This window comes from Eleutherodactylus coqui, chromosome 3, assembly GCF_035609145.1.
Source record: "Eleutherodactylus coqui strain aEleCoq1 chromosome 3, aEleCoq1.hap1, whole genome shotgun sequence".
Taxonomy (NCBI): domain Eukaryota; kingdom Metazoa; phylum Chordata; class Amphibia; order Anura; family Eleutherodactylidae; genus Eleutherodactylus; species Eleutherodactylus coqui.
The window spans coordinates 318,146,197-318,167,217 of record NC_089839.1 but is presented as its reverse complement, the minus strand read 5'-3'; the positions used below and the strand labels follow the sequence as shown (position 1 = coordinate 318,167,217).

Here is a 21,021-nt window from a genome sequence, read left to right as displayed (position 1 = left end):
GTAGTGGGGGGTACCATGGGGGGCGGCAGTGGAGGGGGCACTGTTAGTAGTGGGGGGTACCACGGGGGGCGGCAGTGGAGGGGGCACTGTTAGTAGTGGGGGGTACCACGGGGGGCGGCAGTGGAGGGGGCACTGTTAGTAGTGCGGGGTACCACGGGGGGCGGCAGTGGAGGGGGCACTGTTAGTAGTGGGGGGTACCACGGGGGGCGGCAGTGGAGGGGGCACTGTTAGTAGTGGGGGGTACCACGGGGGGCGGCAGTGGAGGGGGCACTGTTAGTAGTGCGGGGTACCACGGGGGGCGGCAGTGGAGGGGGCACTGTTAGTAGTGGGGGGTACCACGGGGGGCGGCAGTGGAGGGGGCACTGTTAGTAGTGCGGGGTACCACGGGGGGCGGCAGTGGAGGGGGCACTGTTAGTAGTGCGGGGTACCACGGGGGGCGGCAGTGGAGGGGGCACTGTTAGTAGTGGGGGGTACCACGGGGGGCGGCAGTGGAGGGGGCACTGTTAGTAGTGCGGGGTACCACGGGGGGCGGCAGTGGAGGGGGCACTGTTAGTAGTGGGGGGTACCACGGGGGGCGGCAGTGGAGGGGGCACTGTTAGTAGTGGGGGGTGCCACGGGGGGCGGCAGTGGAGGGGGCACTGTTAGTAGTGGGGGGTACCACGGGGGGCGGCAGTGGAGGGGGCACTGTTAGTAGTGGGGGGTACCATGGGGGGCGGCAGTGGAGGGGGCACTGTTAGTAGTGCGGGGTACCACGGGGGGCGGCAGTGGAGGGGGCACTGTTAGTAGTGGGGGGTACCACGGGGGGCGGCAGTGGAGGGGGCACTGTTAGTAGTGGGGGGTACCACGGGGGGCGGCAGTGGAGGGGGCACTGTTAGTAGTGGGGGGTACCACGGGGGGCGGCAGTGGAGGGGGCACTGTTAGTAGTGCGGGGTACCACGGGGGGCGGCAGTGGAGGGGGCACTGTTAGTAGTGGGGGGTACCACGGGGGGCGGCAGTGGAGGGGGCACTGTTAGTAGTGGGGGGTGCCACGGGGGGCGGCAGTGGAGGGGGCACTGTTAGTAGTGCGGGGTACCACGGGGGGCGGCAGTGGAGGGGGCACTGTTAGTAGTGGGGGGTACCACGGGGGGCGGCAGTGGAGGGGGCACTGTTAGTAGTGGGGGGTACCACGGGGGGCGGCAGTGGAGGGGGCACTGTTAGTAGTGCGGGGTACCACGGGGGGCGGCAGTGGAGGGGGCACTGTTAGTAGTGGGGGGTACCACGGGGGGCGGCAGTGGAGGGGGCACTGTTAGTAGTGCGGGGTACCACGGGGGGCGGCAGTGGAGGGGGCACTGTTAGTAGTGCGGGGTACCACGGGGGGCGGCAGTGGAGGGGGCACTGTTAGTAGTGGGGGGTACCACGGGGGGCGGCAGTGGAGGGGGCACTGTTAGTAGTGCGGGGTACCACGGGGGGCGGCAGTGGAGGGGGCACTGTTAGTAGTGGGGGGTACCACGGGGGGCGGCAGTGGAGGGGGCACTGTTAGTAGTGGGGGGTGCCACGGGGGGCGGCAGTGGAGGGGGCACTGTTAGTAGTGGGGGGTACCACGGGGGGCGGCAGTGGAGGGGGCACTGTTAGTAGTGGGGGGTACCATGGGGGGCGGCAGTGGAGGGGGCACTGTTAGTAGTGCGGGGTACCACGGGGGGCGGCAGTGGAGGGGGCACTGTTAGTAGTGGGGGGTACCACGGGGGGCGGCAGTGGAGGGGGCACTGTTAGTAGTGGGGGGTACCACGGGGGGCGGCAGTGGAGGGGGCACTGTTAGTAGTGGGGGGTACCACGGGGGGCGGCAGTGGAGGGGGCACTGTTAGTAGTGCGGGGTACCACGGGGGGCGGCAGTGGAGGGGGCACTGTTAGTAGTGGGGGGTACCACGGGGGGCGGCAGTGGAGGGGGCACTGTTAGTAGTGGGGGGTACCACGGGGGGCGGCAGTGGAGGGGGCACTGTTAGTAGTGGGGGGTGCCACGGGGGGCGGCAGTGGAGGGGGCACTGTTAGTAGTGGGGGGTACCACGGGGGGCGGCAGTGGAGGGGGCACTGTTAGTAGTGCGGGGTACCACGGGGGGCGGCAGTGGAGGGGGCACTGTTAGTAGTGGGGGGTACCACGGGGGGCGGCAGTGGAGGGGGCACTGTTAGTAGTGGGGGGTGCCACGGGGGGCGGCAGTGGAGGGGGCACTGTTAGTAGTGGGGGGTACCACGGGGCGCAGCTGTGCCACGCCGCGTGACAGCTGGGCGGGCGCGTGCAGCGTGGCTCCTTCCACAGCGTGGCTCCTTCCACAGCAGTGACATCACCACAGGTCCTTCAGCCCTCCGGATCTCTGTGGTGGTGGTAGGTCGGTGTCTTCTGTCAGGACCGCTGAGTTGTGTTCTATTCTCATTGTGTTACAGAGAGCCCGTGTTCTGCCTATCAGGCTCTGTGTTTTATATATGTTGTTGGACCTGTGATGACATCAGCAGGGGCGGAGCATAGGAATCACACACATACATACACAGATACATGGTCGTTAGTAGTGTGCTGGGTGCCGCCGGTGATGTTTCCTCTGATTGACGACGACCGCTCTTGGCTCTTGTTTTGGACTTCGGCTGCCATGGAGGCTACTTGCAGCCCCGCCTTGTACTTCGCCTTCCCGTTACCCCCCATACCGCCTTCTTGTACTCGGGCCCCTTTCAGTAGCTCCAACTAGTAATGGAGTTGTCACCTCTCTGTGGCCCCGGGAGTAATGGCGCTCTGTATGACTCCTAAGTTCTCCTGTCTCTCCATCCTGCTGTGATTGGTGGACAGATGTCGAGCAGTCATGTGACTGAGGGCTGTCTTTGGTAGGTCATGTGACTTGTGTATTTGCAGGGCTCCCGGCTGTTATCCTTCAGGCTCTCCTCCCCCTCCTGAACATCTATTACTTGGAGAGGATCGAACCAGCGGCAGTTAGAAAAGGTCAGTGCGCCCTCTGCTGACCCATCTCGTCTGCGCCCCTCCCCCCTCGTGGCCCGCCGGGCCGGGCCACACCACCTACGCCTCCCAATGGCCTTCCCACATGTTCCTACCCCGTGGTGATGGTCGTGTAGTGCCATGCCCCCCTCATCTGACATGGCCACCAGGTGGCGCTCTGACACGTTGTGCTCTCCTCCCCCTCAGGACTCTCCACACAGTCCGTCTGGTGCAAGCTGTGGAACGACGTCATGAAGAGTAAGCCGTCCCGATTCGGGGTGAGTTTGGCGCTGGCAGTCAGTAGGCCCCGCCCACCCTGGCATTAGCGCTGACGCCTTCCCCCATTGGTGCTTGCAGACGGTGACGTGTTGGAGGAAGAAGTTCCTTGAGGCGTTCTTCCATAACGTCTTACGTGGGATCCTGGACGTCTCGTCCGACCGCCGCCTGCACGACCGCCGCTTCTCTCCCCTGGAGCACAGCTCGCAGCACGTCTCGGAGCTGACCATCTGTAACAAGCAGCAGGGGGTGACGGCGCTGACCCCTGCCGTCTTGGAGTGCCTTGCCCAGTCTGTGGAGACCCTGAAGTTCCTGCACCTGCGCTCGTCGGACCCCCGCACCCAGCAGTCCCTGCGCCAGCTGCTGCACCACCTCATCCACCACGGGCGGGTCAGCAAGGTGTCGGTGCTGTCCTGGCCCTGCCCTGACAACCAGCTGCTGGTCCTCATCCTGACTCTGAGCGCCGGCTACTGGCAGCCTGACTTGGACCCCCCCTGCGCCTTGTGCCTGCAGACCCCCGCGGACCCCCCGGACGACAGCAGCCTCAGTGCCTTGTTAAGCCTTCAGCCACTTAATATCAGCCAGAGTGCTCGCGGCGCCTCGGAGCAGAGCCTCGCGCCTCCTGGGAAGAGGTCTGCAAGAAGAGCGCCCCCTCGCAGTAAAGTGTCCCCCCCGACGGGACGAGGCGCTGGGGGTCCGGCCACTGACTTATATGACTTCATTTTTAGTGTTTCAGCGGTGGAGGAGGGGGGGAGTAGTCCCCCAACATCACCGCTGTCCACAGCCATCCACTGCAGGAGCATCAGGGCTCTGAATCTACACAACGTCCCCCTTACTTTATACTCCTGCCGTTCTCTATGCCACCTGCTACGATCCTGGACTTCACTGGAACGACTGACGATGGCGTACAATGGTGAGCAGGACGAGAACCGCCGCGCCCTCGACTAGAGTACAGATGAGCCCCGCACTAGTGGGTGTCCACGAAAGATGGTCATGTGATCAGAGGCGCAGCTGTACCCAGCCATGAAAGCACTGCGAACCGAAACCTTTGCATCCCCAGTCACCCCCGAACCCCATATTACATAGAGGACGACTAATGTGTATACACAATGACTCCACCAGCAGCAGAATAGTGAGTGCAGCTCTGCAGTATAATACAGGATGTAACTCAGGGTCAGTACAGGATAAGTAATGTATGCACACAGTGACTCCACCAGCAGAATAGTGAGTGCAGCTCTGGAGTATAATACAGTATGTAACTCAGGGTCAGTACAGGATAAGTAATGTATGCACACAGTGACTCCACCAGCAGAATAGTGAGTGCAGCTCTGGGGTATAATACAGGATGTAACTCAGGGTCAGTACAGGATAAGTAATGTATGTACACAGTGACTCCACCAGCAGAATAGTGAGTGCAGCTCTGGGGTATAATACAGGATGTAACTCAGGAGCAGTACAGGATAAGTAATGTATGTACACAGTGACTCCACCAGCAGAATAGTGAGTGCAGCTCTGGAGTATAATACAGGATGTAACTCAGGATCAGTACAGGATAAGTAATGTATGTACACAGTGACTCCACCAGCAGAATAGTGAGTGCAGCTCTGCAGTATAATACAGGATGTAACTCAGGGTCAGTACAGGATAAGTAATGTATGTACACAGTGACTCCACCAGCAGAATAGTGAGTGCAGCTCTGGAGTATAATACAGGATGTAACTCAGGGTCAGTACAGGATAAGTAATGTATGCACACAGTGACTCCACCAGCAGAATAGTGAGTGCAGCTCTGCAGTATAATACAGGATGTAACTCAGGGTCAGTACAGGATAAGTAATGTATGTACACAGTGACTCCACCAGCAGAATAGTGAGTGCAGCTCTGCAGTATAATACAGGATGTAACTCAGGATCAGTACAGGAGAAGTAATGTATGTACACAGTGACTCCACCAGCAGAATAGTGAGTGCAGCTCTGGAGTATAATACAGGATGTAACTCAGGAGCAGTACAGGATAAGTAATGTATGTACACAGTGACTGCACAGCAGAATAGTGAGTGCAGCTCTGGGGTATAATACAGGATGTAACTCAGGAGCAGTACAGGATAAGTAATGTATGTACACAGTGACTCCACCAGCAGAATAGTGAGTGCAGCTCTGCAGTATAATACAGGATGTAACTCAGGATCAGTACAGGATAAGTAATGTATGTACACAGTGACTGCACAGCAGAATAGTGAGTGCAGCTCTGGAGTATAATACAGGATGTAACTCAGGATCAGTACAGGATAAGTAATGTATGTACACAGTGACTCCACCAGCAGAATAGTGAGTGCAGCTCTGGGGTATAATACAGGATGTAACTCAGGATCAGTACAGGATAAGTAATGTATGTACACAGTGACTCCACCAGCAGAATAGGGAGTGCAGCTCTGCAGTATAATACAGGATGTAACTCAGGATCAGTACAGGATAAGTAATGTATGTATACAGTGACTCCACCAGCAGAATAGTGAGTGCAGCTCTGGAGTATAATACAGGATGTAACTCAGGATCCGTACAGGATCAGTAATGTATGTACACAGTGACTCCACCAGCAGAATAGTGAGTGCAGCTCTGGGGTATAATACAGGGTGTAACACAGGAGCAGTACAGGATAAGTAATGTATGTATACAGTGACTCCACCAGCAGAATAGTGAGTGCAGCTCTGCAGTATAATACAGGATGTAACTCAGGGTTAGTACAGGATAAGTAATGTATGTACACAGTGACTCCACCAGCAGAATAGTGAGTGCAGCTCTGGAGTAATGTATGTACACAGTGACTCCACCAGCAGAATAGTGAGTGCAGCTCTGCAGTATAATACAGGATGTAACTCAGGAGCAGCACAGGATAAGTAATGTATGTACACAGGGACTCCAGTAGCAGAATAGTGAGTGCAGCTCTTGAGGATAATGCTGGCTCTTAGTGATTTATGATGTTAGGGTTCAGAGGTGACTGTGGCTATAAAGACCTTGGCGGTGCAGAGTTCTCCCTCTATGTGCAGCAGTCCTCAGCGCCTCCTGGGGCTCGTGCTGTGCAGCGTTGACTCTGTGGTCCTTGTAACCTGTTGTGCTTTGTTCAGATCTAGGGGCCAACATTAGTCTGGTGTTGGAGGCGCTGTCCGCCCTGTCGCAGGACCCCGGCTGCAGCCTTAGTGTCTTCTCTCTGAGTGACTTCTCCACCGCCGTGCCCCTGCTGCAGCTGCTGCACACCGTTCTCAGGATCTTCCCGCACCTCCAGCTGCTGTCGCTCAGCTACGACCTGGAGAGTCACAGTGAGTTGGAGAGACCCGGAGCTATGCATGTCCCAGGTGAGTCCTCTGCCTCTGCGGCTTCTGCCGTGTCCGGCGCTTCCACGTCTTATGTGTTGTTGTGGTTTCTGCAGAGAATGACTTGAAGCAGCTGGAGCTCCGCTTTCCTCAGGACCCCATACAGGTGGAGCGTCTTGTGTCTGTGCTGAAGGCATCTCCCTCCCTTGTTGAGCTCTCACTCGACAATGCTACATTTCCCGGCCAAGATGTCCTCAGGCTGGTTCTTACAGTGATTTTAGGTAATACCACTGCATCATCCTCCAGAGCTGCACTCACTGTTCTGCTGGTGGAATGAGCAAAGATATCACAAGCAGCACATCAATATCCCCACATGGGTAGGACTTAGTAAGGATGCAGCAGCCACCAGGACACGGACAAAAAAGGAAAGAGTGGCAGCATCAGTTGGTGCAAAAGCTACTTTGAATCTATATTCTCCCATATTCAGAAAATACAGCGACGTTTGGACCTGAGATCAGTCCGTGTTACAGGGCGGAATATGGGCGAATATAGATTCAAAGTAGCTTTTGCACCAACTGATGCTGCCACTCTTTCCTTTTTTGGCTATTCTGTTGCTGGTGGAGTCACTGTGTACACATTACTTATCCTGTATTATACCCCAGAGCTGCACTCACTATTCTGCTGGTGGAGTCACTGTGTACATACATTACTTATCCTGTAGTGTTCCTGAGTTACATCTTGTATTATACTGCAGAGCTGCACTCACTATTCTGCTGGTGGAGTCATGTGTACATACATTACTTATCCTGTACTGAACCTGAGTTACATCCTGTATTATACCCCAGAGCTGCACTCACTATTCTGCTGGTGGAGTCACTGTGTACATACATTACTTATCCTGTACTGAACCTGAGTTACATCCTGTATTATACCCCAGAGCTGCACTCACTATTCTGCTGGTGGAGTCACTGTGTACATACATTACTTATCCTGTACTGCGCCTGAGTTACATCCTGTATTATACTCCAGAGCTGCACTCACTATTCTGCTGGTGGAGTCACTGTGTACATACATTACTTATCATGTACTGCTCCTGAGTTACATCCTGTATTATACTGCAGAGCTGCACTCACTATTCTGCTGGTGGAGTCACTGTGTACGTACATTACTTATCCTGTACTGATCCTGAGTTACATCCTGTATTATACCCCAGAGCTGCACTCACTATTCTGCTGGAGGAGTCACTGTGTACATACATTACTTATCCTGTACTGCTCCTGAGTTACATCCTGTATTATACTCCAGAGCTGCACTCACTATTCTGCTGGTGGAGTCACTGTGTACATACATTTGTTATCCTGTACTGCTCCTGAGTTACATCCTGTATTATACTCCAGAGCTGCACTCACTATTCTGCTGGTGGAGTCTCTGTGTACATACATTACTTATCCTGTACTGCTCCTGAGTTACATCCTGTATTATACCCCAGAGCTGCACTCAGTATTCTGCTGGTGGAGTCACTGTGTACATACATTACTTATCCTGTACTGCTCCTGAGTTACATCCTGTATTATACTCCAGAGCTGCACTCACTATTCTGCTGGTGGAGTCACTGTGTACATACATTACTTATCCTGTACTGACCCTGAGTTACATCCTGTATTATACTGCAGAGCTGCACTCACTATTCTGCTGGTGGAGTCACTGTGTACATACATTACTTATCCTGTACTGACCCTGAGTTACATCCGGTATTATACTCCAGAGCTGCACTCACTATTCTGATGGTGGAGTCACTGTGTATATACATTACTTATCCTGTATTATACTCCAGAGCTGCACTCACTATTCTGCTGGTGGAGTCACTGTGTACATACATTACTTATCCTGTACTGAGCCTGAGTTACATCCTGTGTTATACCCCAGAGCTGCACTCACTATTCTGCTGGTGGAGTCACTGTGTACATACATTACTTATCCTGTACTGCTCCTGAGTCACATCCTGTATTATACCCCAGAGCTGCACTCACTATTCTGCTGGAGGAGTCACTGTGTACATACATTACTTATCCTGTACTGATCCTGAGTTACATCCTGTATTATACTCCAGAGCTGCACTCACTATTCTGCTGGTGGAGTCTCTGTGTACATACATTACTTATCCTGTACTGACCCTGAGTTACATCCGGTATTATACTCCAGAGCTGCATTCACTATTCTGCTGGTGGAGTCTCTGTGTACATACATTACTTATCCTGTACTGACCCTGAGTTACATCCGGTATTATACTCCAGAGCTGCATTCACTATTCTGCTGGTGGAGTCTCTGTGTACATACATTACTTATCCTGTACTGACCCTGAGTTACATCCGGTATTATACTCCAGAGCTGCACTCACTATTCTGCTGGTGGAGTCACTGTGTACATACATTACTTATCCTGTACTGCTCCTGAGTTACATCCAGTATTATACCCCAGAGCTGCACTCACTATTCTGCTGGTGGAGTCACTGTGTACACACATTACTTATTCTGTATTATACTCCAGAGCTGCACTCACTATTCTGCTGGCGGAGTCACTGTACCCACACAAGCAATGTAAGCAATAACATAAACAGCATAAATAACCAAATTCAAACAGAAACACCGAGCCGAACTGGCAGAAAAGAACTAACTAAAAATATATGTAATTTTTTTTTTTTGGGTCCCCAGTGCAGCCTGGGGGCCATGCCCGCTCCATCAGTCCGTGCCCAGAGTTCAATGTTCAGGACGTGCCAGGCTATGGCTGAAGGCGTGAATCCCACTCCCCCCAACTCCCCACCCACCCAACCTACCTACCAACCCAGAACGTGAATATATACAATATATACAATAACCATAATACACTCCAACCAACATACATAATATATACTATATACATAACCCGAAAGCCTAAGGTCGGCTCTCCTGCAGCCCTACTTCATTCCATTTTGCCCAAATCAAAACAAAAGGCTTCATGGTGCCCTCACAGCCCGCCACCGGGATTGGAGGTGATAAGCCGGGCACAGACATCACAATGTACTATCCCTTGAATTTAAAAAGGTCTCCCTATTCTTTCCCTAATTTGCCCTAGACTGTCCTTAGTCTGCCCCTCAGTCTGACCCTTCATGGAAACCTGTCCCTGCCCTATCCCTCCTCTCTCCCTATCCTGTCCCTCCTCTCTCCCTACTCTGCCCCTAGAAGATTAAGAAAACACTGTCCCTAACGAAATACAAGCCCTCTCCATAGCAGAGAAGCTTTAGGTGTGCCCAGCCTCTCATACTCCAAAGAACGCACCTTCACCAGGTCACCCAGGATGTTCCTACATACCGTATCCACGGGGAGGACTTTCAGCTCCGTCGAGATTAAACACCGTGCACTCCAGATGTGGAACCTGACCACTAGGCTAACTAGGAATAAAGTGCAGCGGTCCCTGCCACCAAGGCCTCTGAAGGCTCCATAAGCCCACTCCGCATAGGAGAGGTGTGCCAGCTGACGCCAGCCTATGGAGACCCCTACCCGTTGGTATACCTCTGTATTAAAGGGGCACTGAAGCAGGAAATGCTCCATGCTTTCCAGCACGTCGCTGCACTCCTGACGGGGGCAACCCCTGTCAATCAGAGGCCTGCTCTTCAAGTTACCCCTTACATACAGTCTCCCGTGAAAGCAGCGCCAAGCCAAGTCCCAAAACTTCAAGGGGACCCGGGTTGAATTCAGTAAATGTAACCCTCCCTCCGGGTCCCAAATTGGGCAGTCCTTGAGCGCCAGGGGCTTCTGGAAACGGGTCAACAGGACTCTTTCGTCGAGGAGCCTCCTCGTCAGAGTCCTGATCTCCCACATCCCCAGACCCCACCGGCGTATCACCTTCAGAATCAAGGTAGCGTAAGCCGGGAGATATCCGTGCTGCGTGCGAAGGTCCTTCACTCGCCCTCCTGTCTCCCATTCCTGGAAGAAGGGCCGAAACCATCCCCGGCAGGAGTAGACCCACGCAGGAGCCCTCTCTTGCCAGACGTTGCCTATGTTGATCTTAAAAAAGGTGTCTACAAGAAACACCACGGGGTTGACCATAGATAACCCCCCTAGTCTCCTCGTGCGGTATGTAACATCTCTCCTGATCAGGTTCAACCTATTCCCCCACAACATTAGGAAGAACAGGTTGTAGACCCGGGTCCAGAGAGGCTCTGGCAAAATGCATACGCTGCCCAGGTAGATGAATAAAGGGAGCAGGTATGTTTTGATCAGGCTAACTCTTTCCCGAAGGGTCAAAGACCAACCCTTCCACTGGGCCACCTTCTGAGTGGCACCATCCAGCCTGTCTACCCAATTTTGCATGGGGTAATCCCCCTGGCCAAATTTGATGCCAAGAACTTTTGCTGAAGTCTGGGGCACCGGAAGAGTGTCCGGGAGATCAAACACAGGATCCCCCCTTCCTAACCAGAGACTTTCGCACTTATCCCAGTTGACCCTGGACCCAGATGCCTCTGAGTAGCCATCCACCTCTGACACCACAAACTCCGCCTCCTCCCGTGAGGATACGAAGAGCGTGACATCATCGGCGTACGCCACTGCCCTCAGGGTAGCCTCCGGCACCGCCCGGTCCATCCCGACCCCTGCTATAGGTCCACGATCAACCCTCCTAAGGAAGGGATCTATCGCAAACACATACAACAAGGGACTTAGAGGACAGCCCTGACGGACACCGGACCCCACCTCGAAAGGGCGGCCAAGCCAACCGTTCACCAGCGGGAAAGTCTCAGCCCCTGCATACAATGTTCGCAGCCAATCAACAAACCCCACTGGCAGGCCGTATCTCAGAAGGACTGACCAGAGGTACTCGTGATTAACCCGATCAAACGCTTTGGCCTGATCCAAGGACAGCAAGTACCCCTCCCAGTGACCAGCCCTACCCTGCTCCACTGCCTCCCGGACACCGAGAACAGCACTAAAGATGCTACGGCCTGGAACAGAGCAATGCTGGGCCCCCGAGAGGAGCCGGGGTGCAAACTTGACCAACCGATTAAACAGCACTTTTGCCAGAACCTTCCTGTCCGTATTGAGAAGCGCTATGGGACGCCAGTTCTCAATACGGCTCGAGTCTTTACCCTTTGACAGAAGGATCAAAGCTGACCTCATTGACTTTGGCAGAGTGCCCGAGGAAAGACACTCATTTAATACCCCCGTCAAGAGGGGACTCAAGAGGTCCTTGAAGGTCTTATAATACTCGGATGTTAGTCCATTCGGTCCTGGCGACTTTTTGAGCCGGAGCTCATCAATCGCCAGTTCAACTTCCTCTATTTTGATCTCTTTTGTCAAAACATCAAAAGAGGTGTCTACCCCCGGCTCAGGGACAGTTTCAGCCAGGAAAGCCGACATCACTTCCGAATCTAGATCCCTCTTTCCCAAGAGTTGCGAGTAGTAGGATCTGACGACCTCCAGAATCCCTGATCTGGATCGATTCTGGGATCCTGTACTATCGATCAGTCCAGTGACCACTTTACTATTCACTGACATCCTACAGTTTCTGTAAGGGTCGGGCGAGCGGTACTTCCCGAAATCCCTCTCAAAAACCAAGGATGCGTGTCTATCGTACTGGCACTTCTTGAGCAAAGATTTCACTCTGGAGATCTCCTCGCGGCTACCTCCAGTCGAAACGAGATGTTCGAGTTTCCTCCTCAGGCCTTTGTACAGGCGGTACCTGTCCAGGCATCTGAGGTTGGAGAGCTCTCGGAAGAACCTCGCCGCCCTCCTCTTGAACATCTCCCACCACTCTGACTTACTGCTACAGAGATCCAGTAATGGTACCTGGCTCTGCAGAAAATCCTCAAAGGACTGTCTTATCTCTGCTTCCTCCAGGAGTGATGAATTCAGCCTCCATAAGCCTCTGCCCATCCGGGGGGTCTCTGCAACATTCAGGGAAAACAATATTAGACAGTGATCGGAGAATTCCACCTCAACAACGGACACTGGTGAAGAGATGGCTTCCTCCTTCAAATAAAACCTGTCTATTCTAGACCTGCTCTGACCTCTATAATAGGTGAACCCCTCGTGGCCTGGGGTGTGCCGGATGTGGACATCCACCAGGCGAGCCTCGCTAGCTATACTATTAAGTGCGACGCTGTCAAAAGCCAACCGCCTGTCTCCAGAGCCTCCCCTATCGCGGGCTCTTGTGACTGCATTAAAGTCACCTCCAAAGACAACTTGGCGGCTGGTAAAAAGGTAGGGCTTGATCCTCATAAAGAGACTCTTCCTGTCCTTTTTTGACTGGGGACCATAGATGTTGACAAGTCTTAATTCTTGTCCCTTCATGAGGACATCTAAGATCAGGCACATTCCCATTTCTAATTCAATAACTCGTCGGCATTCGACCGCTGCGGTAAAAAGGACCGCCACTCCGCTATACGGCTCGGCCGCAAGAGACCAGTAGGAAGGGCCTGACCTCCACTCCCTTTTTGCCTTATGTATGGCTGCCAAATCAGACAGCCTGGTCTCCTGCAAAAATAAAATGTCAGCTTCAACGCGGCCGAGAAAATCAAAGGCCGCAAATCTAGCCGTATCAGACTTAATGCTGGCAACGTTAATTGATGCCAGAGTCAGCGGAGTGGGTGCCGCCATCATGAGTGATTAAATTAGACGGCTTTCTTCCTCACACCCGCTTCCTCGGGGTCAGAGGAAATCCCCTTGCCTCTTTTTTTGGACACAGATGTGTCCATAGCAAGGGATCCCCCGACCCCGTCGTCTTTGTTTCCAGGTTCCAGAGTAGCCTCCACCCCAGAAGGAACTATGCCTTCACGAGGTGGAGACTCAGCGCCCCCCTGTTGACCCTTCCTTTGCCCTAGGAACCGTACCCTCCGCCTCCCCCTCAAAAGAGGAGGAAGAGATGTCTTGAAGGGCCCGGTACCTATTGGAGAGTCCAACTGGAGGTGAGCAGGCTTTTCCTTCCAGTCCTTGGTCCGGGTGGGAGAAGATCTTGAATCCCCCCTTCGCTTCCTCCTTGTGGCACCTAGCTTACGCCGTTTCTCTAGCCACCTCTTGCCTTCCTCATCCACACTTTCACAGTGGGAGGAATCTGCAGAGTTGGTCTCCTCCCTCTGGATCCTCCTGTCCTCATCTAAATCGCTGTCCCTCAAAGCCTCAGCCGCAAGATTTGCTTCTGGAACAGGGGCCACCATTGACCCACCTGCTGTGGGCGCTCCAGTCAGCTCCCTGCTCCGTCTGCGTTTCTCCTGACGCCTCTGCTCCGCAGGCGTCTTTTGCCGGTTCTTCCCTGGCTCCTGAGCTCCTCCACCTCTGCTGGTCCCCTCACCCCCGGAGGCCACATCATGACCCCCATCCGTAGGGGCAGAGACCGCATTGGCAAAGGAGCGCGGACAACGACTAAATGGGTGACCGAGATCACACATGTTACACCTAATCTCCGCACAGGAGGCGGCTAGATGACCCAGACCCCCACACAGGGCGCACTTCAAGGTCTTACAAGTGGTGCTCAAGTGTGAGGGGTCGCCGCACCTGTGGCAGAGCTTCGGCTGCCCCTGGTAAAAGGCCAGGATACGATCCCTGCCGAGGAAGGCTGCAGATGGTATGTGTGCCACTGAGTTACCTGAACGCTTCAGCTGGACCATGAACGTCCAGGCCCCGGACCATATGCCGTGCTCATCCCTGTTCTTTTTTTGGCATCTCCGTCACCTCTCCGTACCTACTGAGCCACGTCATGATGTCAAAGCAAGAAAGTGACTCGTTACGAGTCAAAACGGTCACCTTCTTGATACCGTTCTGGCGAGACACCACCTGGATGGCAAAGTCTCGCCAGCCGGGCTCGTTTTTCATCAGCTCTTAATTCCCCCAGAAGATTTCTAGGCCCTCTGGGCGAACGAAGCTGATGTCAAACTCAGACGTGCCGTAAGGATGGATCAGGGCAAAGATGTCAACCGCCCTGAAGCCCATCTTCAGCAGAAGCTCCACTACCCTTGCCCTCGGGGGGCATGCATCATTGCCTCTCCAACGAAGACGGACCACATTCCTACGACCTGCGTCCTGCCCGGGTGTCGGTAGGGACCATACGGTCTCCCCCCTTTGCTCTCGGAAGGCACCCAAGCCATGTCTCTCTTTCCAGAGAGATAGATCCACCTCTCTTCCTCCAACTGTGATTGTACTCTCCCCATTCCGTAAAGCCTCCAGGAGACGCTGTTGCAAAACGCCCTCCCTAGAGCCTGGAGACAAGGAGGACCCACTCCCTCCAGCGGCGACACTGGCATAACTCCTACCAGGTGCTGTCGCCGCTGGAGGGGCGACTGGACCCCGTGACCCCTCTGGCCTAACCACCTTATCTCCTGGGCCTCCAGATCCCCGGCTGCCAGGGGGGCCCAAGGTGCCCGAAGGCCCAGAACCTGCAGAGGAATGAGTACCTACGGCATTGTCCCTCATATCCACCACACGCTCTCGCACATTCATCCCCGGATCCACTACTTTTTTCCCCGGATCATGTGGTCCGTGGGTCCTGGCCTCTCCAGAGGTAGATGGTAATGCCTCTGGATTTTTGATTGTGTTTTTGTTCTTACTTTTTACTTTTTTGCCTCCGCATCACTGGAGGCGCGGGATCCGGCCTGACTTGCTCCCCGATTATGGGAGACCCCAGGTTTTAGGTCCGCAGCCCCCTCCGCATCACAGGCAGCACTTTCTGCATTAGTGGCACCGCTGCCACCCTCCTTGCCGTTACCACGACCTCCAGCTATACTGGCCTTTACTGCACCTTTCTTACTGACCTCCCTGTTCCCATTACCAACTAACACAGGAACAGCGGGTTTAACCAGCTGGGCCATTTTCTCCCCACAGAGTCCGAGCCAGGGGGGTTTTGGGGGTCAGAACTCTGATCCGACTTTGCAGCCAGACCAGAGCTCCCAGGAACGAACACAAGCTTCTCCTGCAGCTTCTCCCGTTTCTTTCTCTTTATCTTTGTGTCCTGCTCTGGCAACTCGTCGCCATACATGAAGCCCCCCATATGTACAGAGGCTTCCGGCTGCGGGGTCTTCTGTAGCTGCAATCTCCCTGTTCTTTCCTCCACCTCAGATTCCCCTGAGGTGGAAGGCAGCGCAATCTCTTCAGGCAGCAGGTCTCTGGGACTTGTAGTGCCTCTGGGCGTTGGTGCTAGTTCTTGTGAGCACACCGGCTGCTCCTCCAGGGTCTCCTGCACATCCTCATACAACTCTTCATCTGAGGCGTCACCATCGCTTGTCTCCGTTTGCTCGTGGTCACTGCGCCTTGCCGCCATCTTGGCAAACCTATCGTCATTTAATATCTTTTCCTTAAAGGGCCCGCTCTCTTCTAGTATTTTTGCCCTCACTTCTTCCCACATCCTAATGCAGTCCTTACACTTTTTCATTGCTGTCCTGTCTTCTGCCTTTTTTGTCTTTTGAGGCTTTTTGCTCCACGAACAGCTTAGCGTCGCGCAGCTTCCCCTTTAACAGGACCAACATTTTCCCTGCAAAGTTGTAGTCAGTGATATTCTTAGCCAGCCGGGAGGCCAGCTCAATCACGGATTCCTCCTTTTTGTCACTCCACATTCCCGTGCTTACCGGTATCTGCGGCTCACCTGCTCTCCTGCGGGTCTGGCTGCGCGTAACCATCTCGCTCCCGGTGCTGTCGGAAGCCGCCGTGCTGACAAACGGAGCCACGCTGCTGCAGCCACGGCCCGGACCCAGTCTCTTCTTACCTCCAGCAGCTCCTGTCTTTCTGCGCGCTGCTGGCTTTCCTGGCACCAGGGGCAAGGTTTTCCCTGCAGTCGCTGATGCTGCTGCTGCCATCACTTCCCTCCCTCCCCCCAAGTGGCCCCGGGGGGAGGAGGTGCGGGACTCCATCTCCAACAAAGCCCAGAAAAGTGCACCTTCTTGGGATACAAGCTCAAACAAAATCTCCTTCACCGACCACACCCTGGAAGTTGCAGAGCTTCACCAGCACACACCTACTCCAGAGCTGCACTCACTATTCTGCTGGTGGAGTCACTGTGTACATTTACTTATCCTGTACTGCTCCTGAGTTACATCCTGTATTATACCCCAGAGCTGCACTCACTATTCTGCTGGTGGAGTCACTGTGTACATACATTACTTCTCCTGTACTGCTCCTGAGTTACATCCTGTATTATACCCCAGAGCTGCACTCACTATTCTGCTGGTGGAGTCACTGTGTACATACATTACTTATCCTGTACTGATCCTGAGTTACATCGTGTATTATACCCCAGAGCTGCACTCACTATTCTGCTGGTGGAGTCACTGTGTACATACATTACTTATCCTGTACTGATCCTGAGTTACATCCTGTATTATACTCCAGAGCTGCACTCACTATTCTGCTGGTGGGGTCACTGTATACATACATTACTTATCCTGTACTGATCCTGAGTTACATCCTGTATTATACTGCAGAGCTGCACTCACTATTCTGCTGCTGGAGTCACTGTGTACATACATTACTTATCCTGTACTGACCCTGAGTTACATCATGTATTATACCCCAGAGCTGCACTCACTATTCTGCTGCTGGAGTCACTGTGTACATACATTACTTATCCTGTACTGATCCTGAGTTACATCCTGTATTATACCCCAGAGCTGCACTCACTATTCTGCTGGTGGAGTCACTGTGTACATACATTACTTATCCTGCACTGATCCTGAGTTACATCCTGTATTATACTCCAGAGCTGCACTCACTATTCTGCTGGTGGAGTCACTGTGTACATACATTACTTATCCTGTACTGATCCTGAGTTACATCCTGTATTATACTCCAGAGCTGCACTCACTATTCTGCTGGTGGAGTCACTGTGTACATACATTACTTATCCTGTACTGATCCTGAGTTACATCCTGTATTATACTCCAGAGCTGCACTCACTATTCTGCTGGTGGAGTCACTGTGTACATACATTACTTATCCTGTACTGATCCTGAGTTACATCCTGTATTATACTCCAGAGCTGCACTCACTATTCTGCTGCTGGTGGAGTCACTGTGTACATACATCACTTATCCTGTACTGCTCCTGAGTTACATCCTGTACTATACTCCAGAGCTGCACTCACTACTCTGCCAGCCAGCAGGAATGTGGTGCAGTGGGCGGAGCCACTGTGGTGACGTTAGCCTGTTGCTGCTCTCACCTACGAGGCTCATGACTCTCTTTTGACTCTCCAGAGTGTAACGTTGCTCTTCGGAGGCTGAGCTTCCATGATATGAAGTTGGCGGACGCTCGCTGTGAGATTGTGCACTTACTCAACCATTCCAGACTTGAAGGTACGCCCCTCCCCCACCCCTGACACCTGTAGAGCTGTAAGGGTGGTTGTCGGGCCGGGCCTCCCTCCGTGCCCCTTCCCTTATTCTCGCTCTCTCTTTGTAGAGATTAAGTTGTCGTTTTGCCACCTCTTTGAGTCGAGTGATTTCCTGAATGAGTTTGTTGCGGCCGTCAAGAGAAACCCTTCTGTAAAGATCCTGAAGCTCTGCGGGAACCGTCTGGGTAAGAGGCTTCATGGGGGCCGGTGCTGTTGGGGTGACGTATAGAAGGCCCAAAAATGACGCATGTCCATCCAGGTCGGCCTCTTACCCCCCAGCTGAGCGCAGATTACATGGTTATATATGTATGAAGGAGGGACGGGACCCGATGCTAAGTCTCTAACTTCCTGGTGTCGTACAAACATGAAGTTTGGCAGGACCATTCTTCAGGTCCTAAATAGGAAAAGTAAAAGGGGCACAACTCGATTATTCAATGCTAAGTGCCCCCCTATGTAATGTAACGTCCCAGTGTCGTACCAGCGTGAAATCGGCGCGAGCATTACTTAGGTCCTTAATGAGTAGAGTGGGAGGGTCGGCACATTCTGCAGAGGGACATAGGTATATGCAGCCTGAGGAGAATCTAACGCTCCTCTATATGTGTACAGATTGTATTCCTCTGAAGGAACAACCACTTCAGAACTTTACCTCGGGTGAAGCCGGGTGTATCAGCTAGTATAACATATAGGGCCGAAAAAGGCCCGCCGTCCATCCAGTCCCGCCTGCTTCCCCCTCCCCTCCTTTCTTCCAGCGTTGATCCAGAGGAAGGAACCCCCTCCCCCCATGAGGTAGAAGACAATTTTCCCTATTTGAGGGGAAAAAAATTCCTTCTTGACTCCAATTTGGTAATCGGAATAATCCCCGAATCGCCGACCCTCCTGAGTGATCAGGGATATAATGTAACATTGTAACACTCATTACAGATGGAGAGAACTTCTTTTATTGTATCACCATCACCGCGTCCTCAGGAGAGCGGTCCACAGTCTCACTGCTCTTACAGTAAAGACCCCCTTCTATGTCGTAGAAACCTATCCTCTAGACGTGGAGAACGCCTTCTTGTTATAGTTCTGGGTATAATAGATGTGAGAGATCTCTGTGCTGTCCCCTGATATATTTATACATATTAGAGCGCCCCCTTGTTACAGTCCTGGTATAATAGATGATGTGAGAGATCTCTGTACTGACCCCTGATATATCTATACATAGTTATTAGAGCGCCCCCTTGTTACAGTCCTGGGTGTAATAGATGATGGGAGAGATCTCTGTGCTGACTCCTGATATATCTATACATAGTTATTAGAGCGCCCCCTTGTTACAGTCCTGGTATAATAGATGATGGGAGAGATCTCTGTATTGTCCCCTGATATATTATACATAGTTATTAGAGCGCCCCCTTGTTACAGTCCTGGGTATAATAGATGATGGGAGAGATCTCTGTACTGACCCCTAATATATCTATACAGTTATTAGAGCGCCCCCTTGTTACAGTCCTGGGTATAATAGATGACGCAGGGTCTGGGAGTGAGGTGGGGTAGTTGAGGGGGGGTTATGCAGGGTCTAGGAGTGAGGAGGGGTAGTTGAGGGGGGGTTATGCAGGGTCTAGGAGTGAGGTGGGGTAGTTGGGGGGGGGGGGGGATGATGCAGGGTCTATGAGTGAGCCGGGGTAGTTGTGGCAATACAGGGTCTAGGAGTGAGGCGGGGTAGTTGGGGGGTTGGATGATGCCGGGTCTAGGAGTGAGCCGGGGTAGTTGTGGCAATTCAGGGTCTAGGAGTGAGGCGGGGTAGTTGGGGGGGAGGGGGGGTAATGCGGGGTCTAGGAGTGAGGTGGGGTAGTTGGGAGGGGGGGTTAATGCGGGGTCTAGGAGTCAGGCGGGGCATTTGGGGGGGGCGATGCAGGGTCTAGGAGTGAGGCGGGGCATTTGGGGAGGGGGGCGATGCAGGGTCTAGGAGTGAGGCGGGGCAGTTGGGGGGGGGGTGATGCAGGGTCCAGGAGTGAGGCGGGGCAGTTGGGGGGGGGGGGGGGGTGATGCAGGGTCTAGGAGTGAGGCGGGGCAGTTGGGGGGGGGGGTGATGCAGGGTCTAGGAGTGAGGCGGGGCAGTTGGGGGGGGGGGTGATGCAGGGTCTAGGAGTGAGGCGGGGCAGTTGGGGGGGGGGTGATGCAGGGTCTAGGAGTGAGGCGGGGCAGTTGGGGGGGGGGGGTGATGCAGGGTCTAGGAGTGAGGCGGGGCAGTTGGGGGGGGGGGGGGGTGATGCAGGGTCTAGGAGTGAGGCGGGGCAGTTGGGGGGGGGGGGGGTGATGCAGGGTCTAGGAGTGAGGCGGGGCAGTTGGGGGGGGGGTGATGCAGGGTCTAGGAGTGAGGCGGGGCAGTTGGGGGGGGGGGTGATGCAGGGTCTAGGAGTGAGGCGGGGCAGTTGGGGGGGGGGGTGATGCAGGGTCTAGGAGTGAGGCGGGGCAGTTGGGGGGGGGGGTGATGCAGGGTCTAGGAGTGAGGTGGGGCAGTTGGGGGGGGGGGGTGATGCAGGGTCTAGGAGTGAGGCGGGGTAGTTGGGGGGGGGGGGATGCAGGGTCTAGGAGTGAGGTGGGGTAGTGGAGGGGGGGGAATGATGCAGGCTACAGGAGTGAGGTGGGGTAGTTGGGGGGGGGGGGTAATGCAGGGTCTAGGAGTGAGGCGGGGTAGTTGGGGGGGGTAATGCAGGGTCTAGGAGTGAGGCGGGGTAGTTGGGGGAGGGGGGGGGAATGATGCAGGGTCTAGGAGTGAGGTGGGGTAGTTGGGGGGGGGGGGAATGATGCAGGGTCTAGGAGTGAGGTGGGGTAGTTGGGGGGGGGGGATGATGCAGGGTCTAGGAGTGAGGTGGGGTAGTTGGGGGGGGGGGATGATGCGGGGTCTAGGAGTGAGGTGGGGTAGTTGGGGGGGGGGGGGTGATGCGGGGTCTAGGAGTGAGGTGGGGTAGTTGGGGGGGGGGGGGATGATGCGGGGTCTAGGATTGAGGTGGGGTAGTTGGGGGGGGGGGATGATGCAGGGTCTAGGATTGAGGTGGGGTAGTTGGGGGGGGGGATGATGCAGGGTCTAGGAGTGAGGTGGGGTAGTTGGGGGGGGATGATGCAGGGTCTAGGAGTGAGGTGGGGTAGTTGGGGGGGGGGGG

At 54.3% G+C, this 21,021-nt stretch overlaps 1 protein-coding gene across 1 annotated transcript in view; it reads left to right on the top strand.

Moving 5' to 3' along the window:
• The window catches only part of LRRC41 (leucine rich repeat containing 41), a 41,806-nt gene that overhangs the window by 717 nt on the left and 20,068 nt on the right, over positions 1-21,021 (top strand). The window contains exons 2-8 of the mRNA XM_066598043.1: positions 2,873-2,959; positions 3,161-3,231; positions 3,311-4,142; positions 6,353-6,580; positions 6,655-6,819; positions 17,745-17,843; positions 17,947-18,063. Coding sequence (XP_066454140.1) covers positions 2,873-2,959; positions 3,161-3,231; positions 3,311-4,142; positions 6,353-6,580; positions 6,655-6,819; positions 17,745-17,843; positions 17,947-18,063 — 1,599 coding nt within the window. The remainder of the gene's footprint in view (positions 1-2,872; positions 2,960-3,160; positions 3,232-3,310; positions 4,143-6,352; positions 6,581-6,654; positions 6,820-17,744; positions 17,844-17,946; positions 18,064-21,021) is intronic.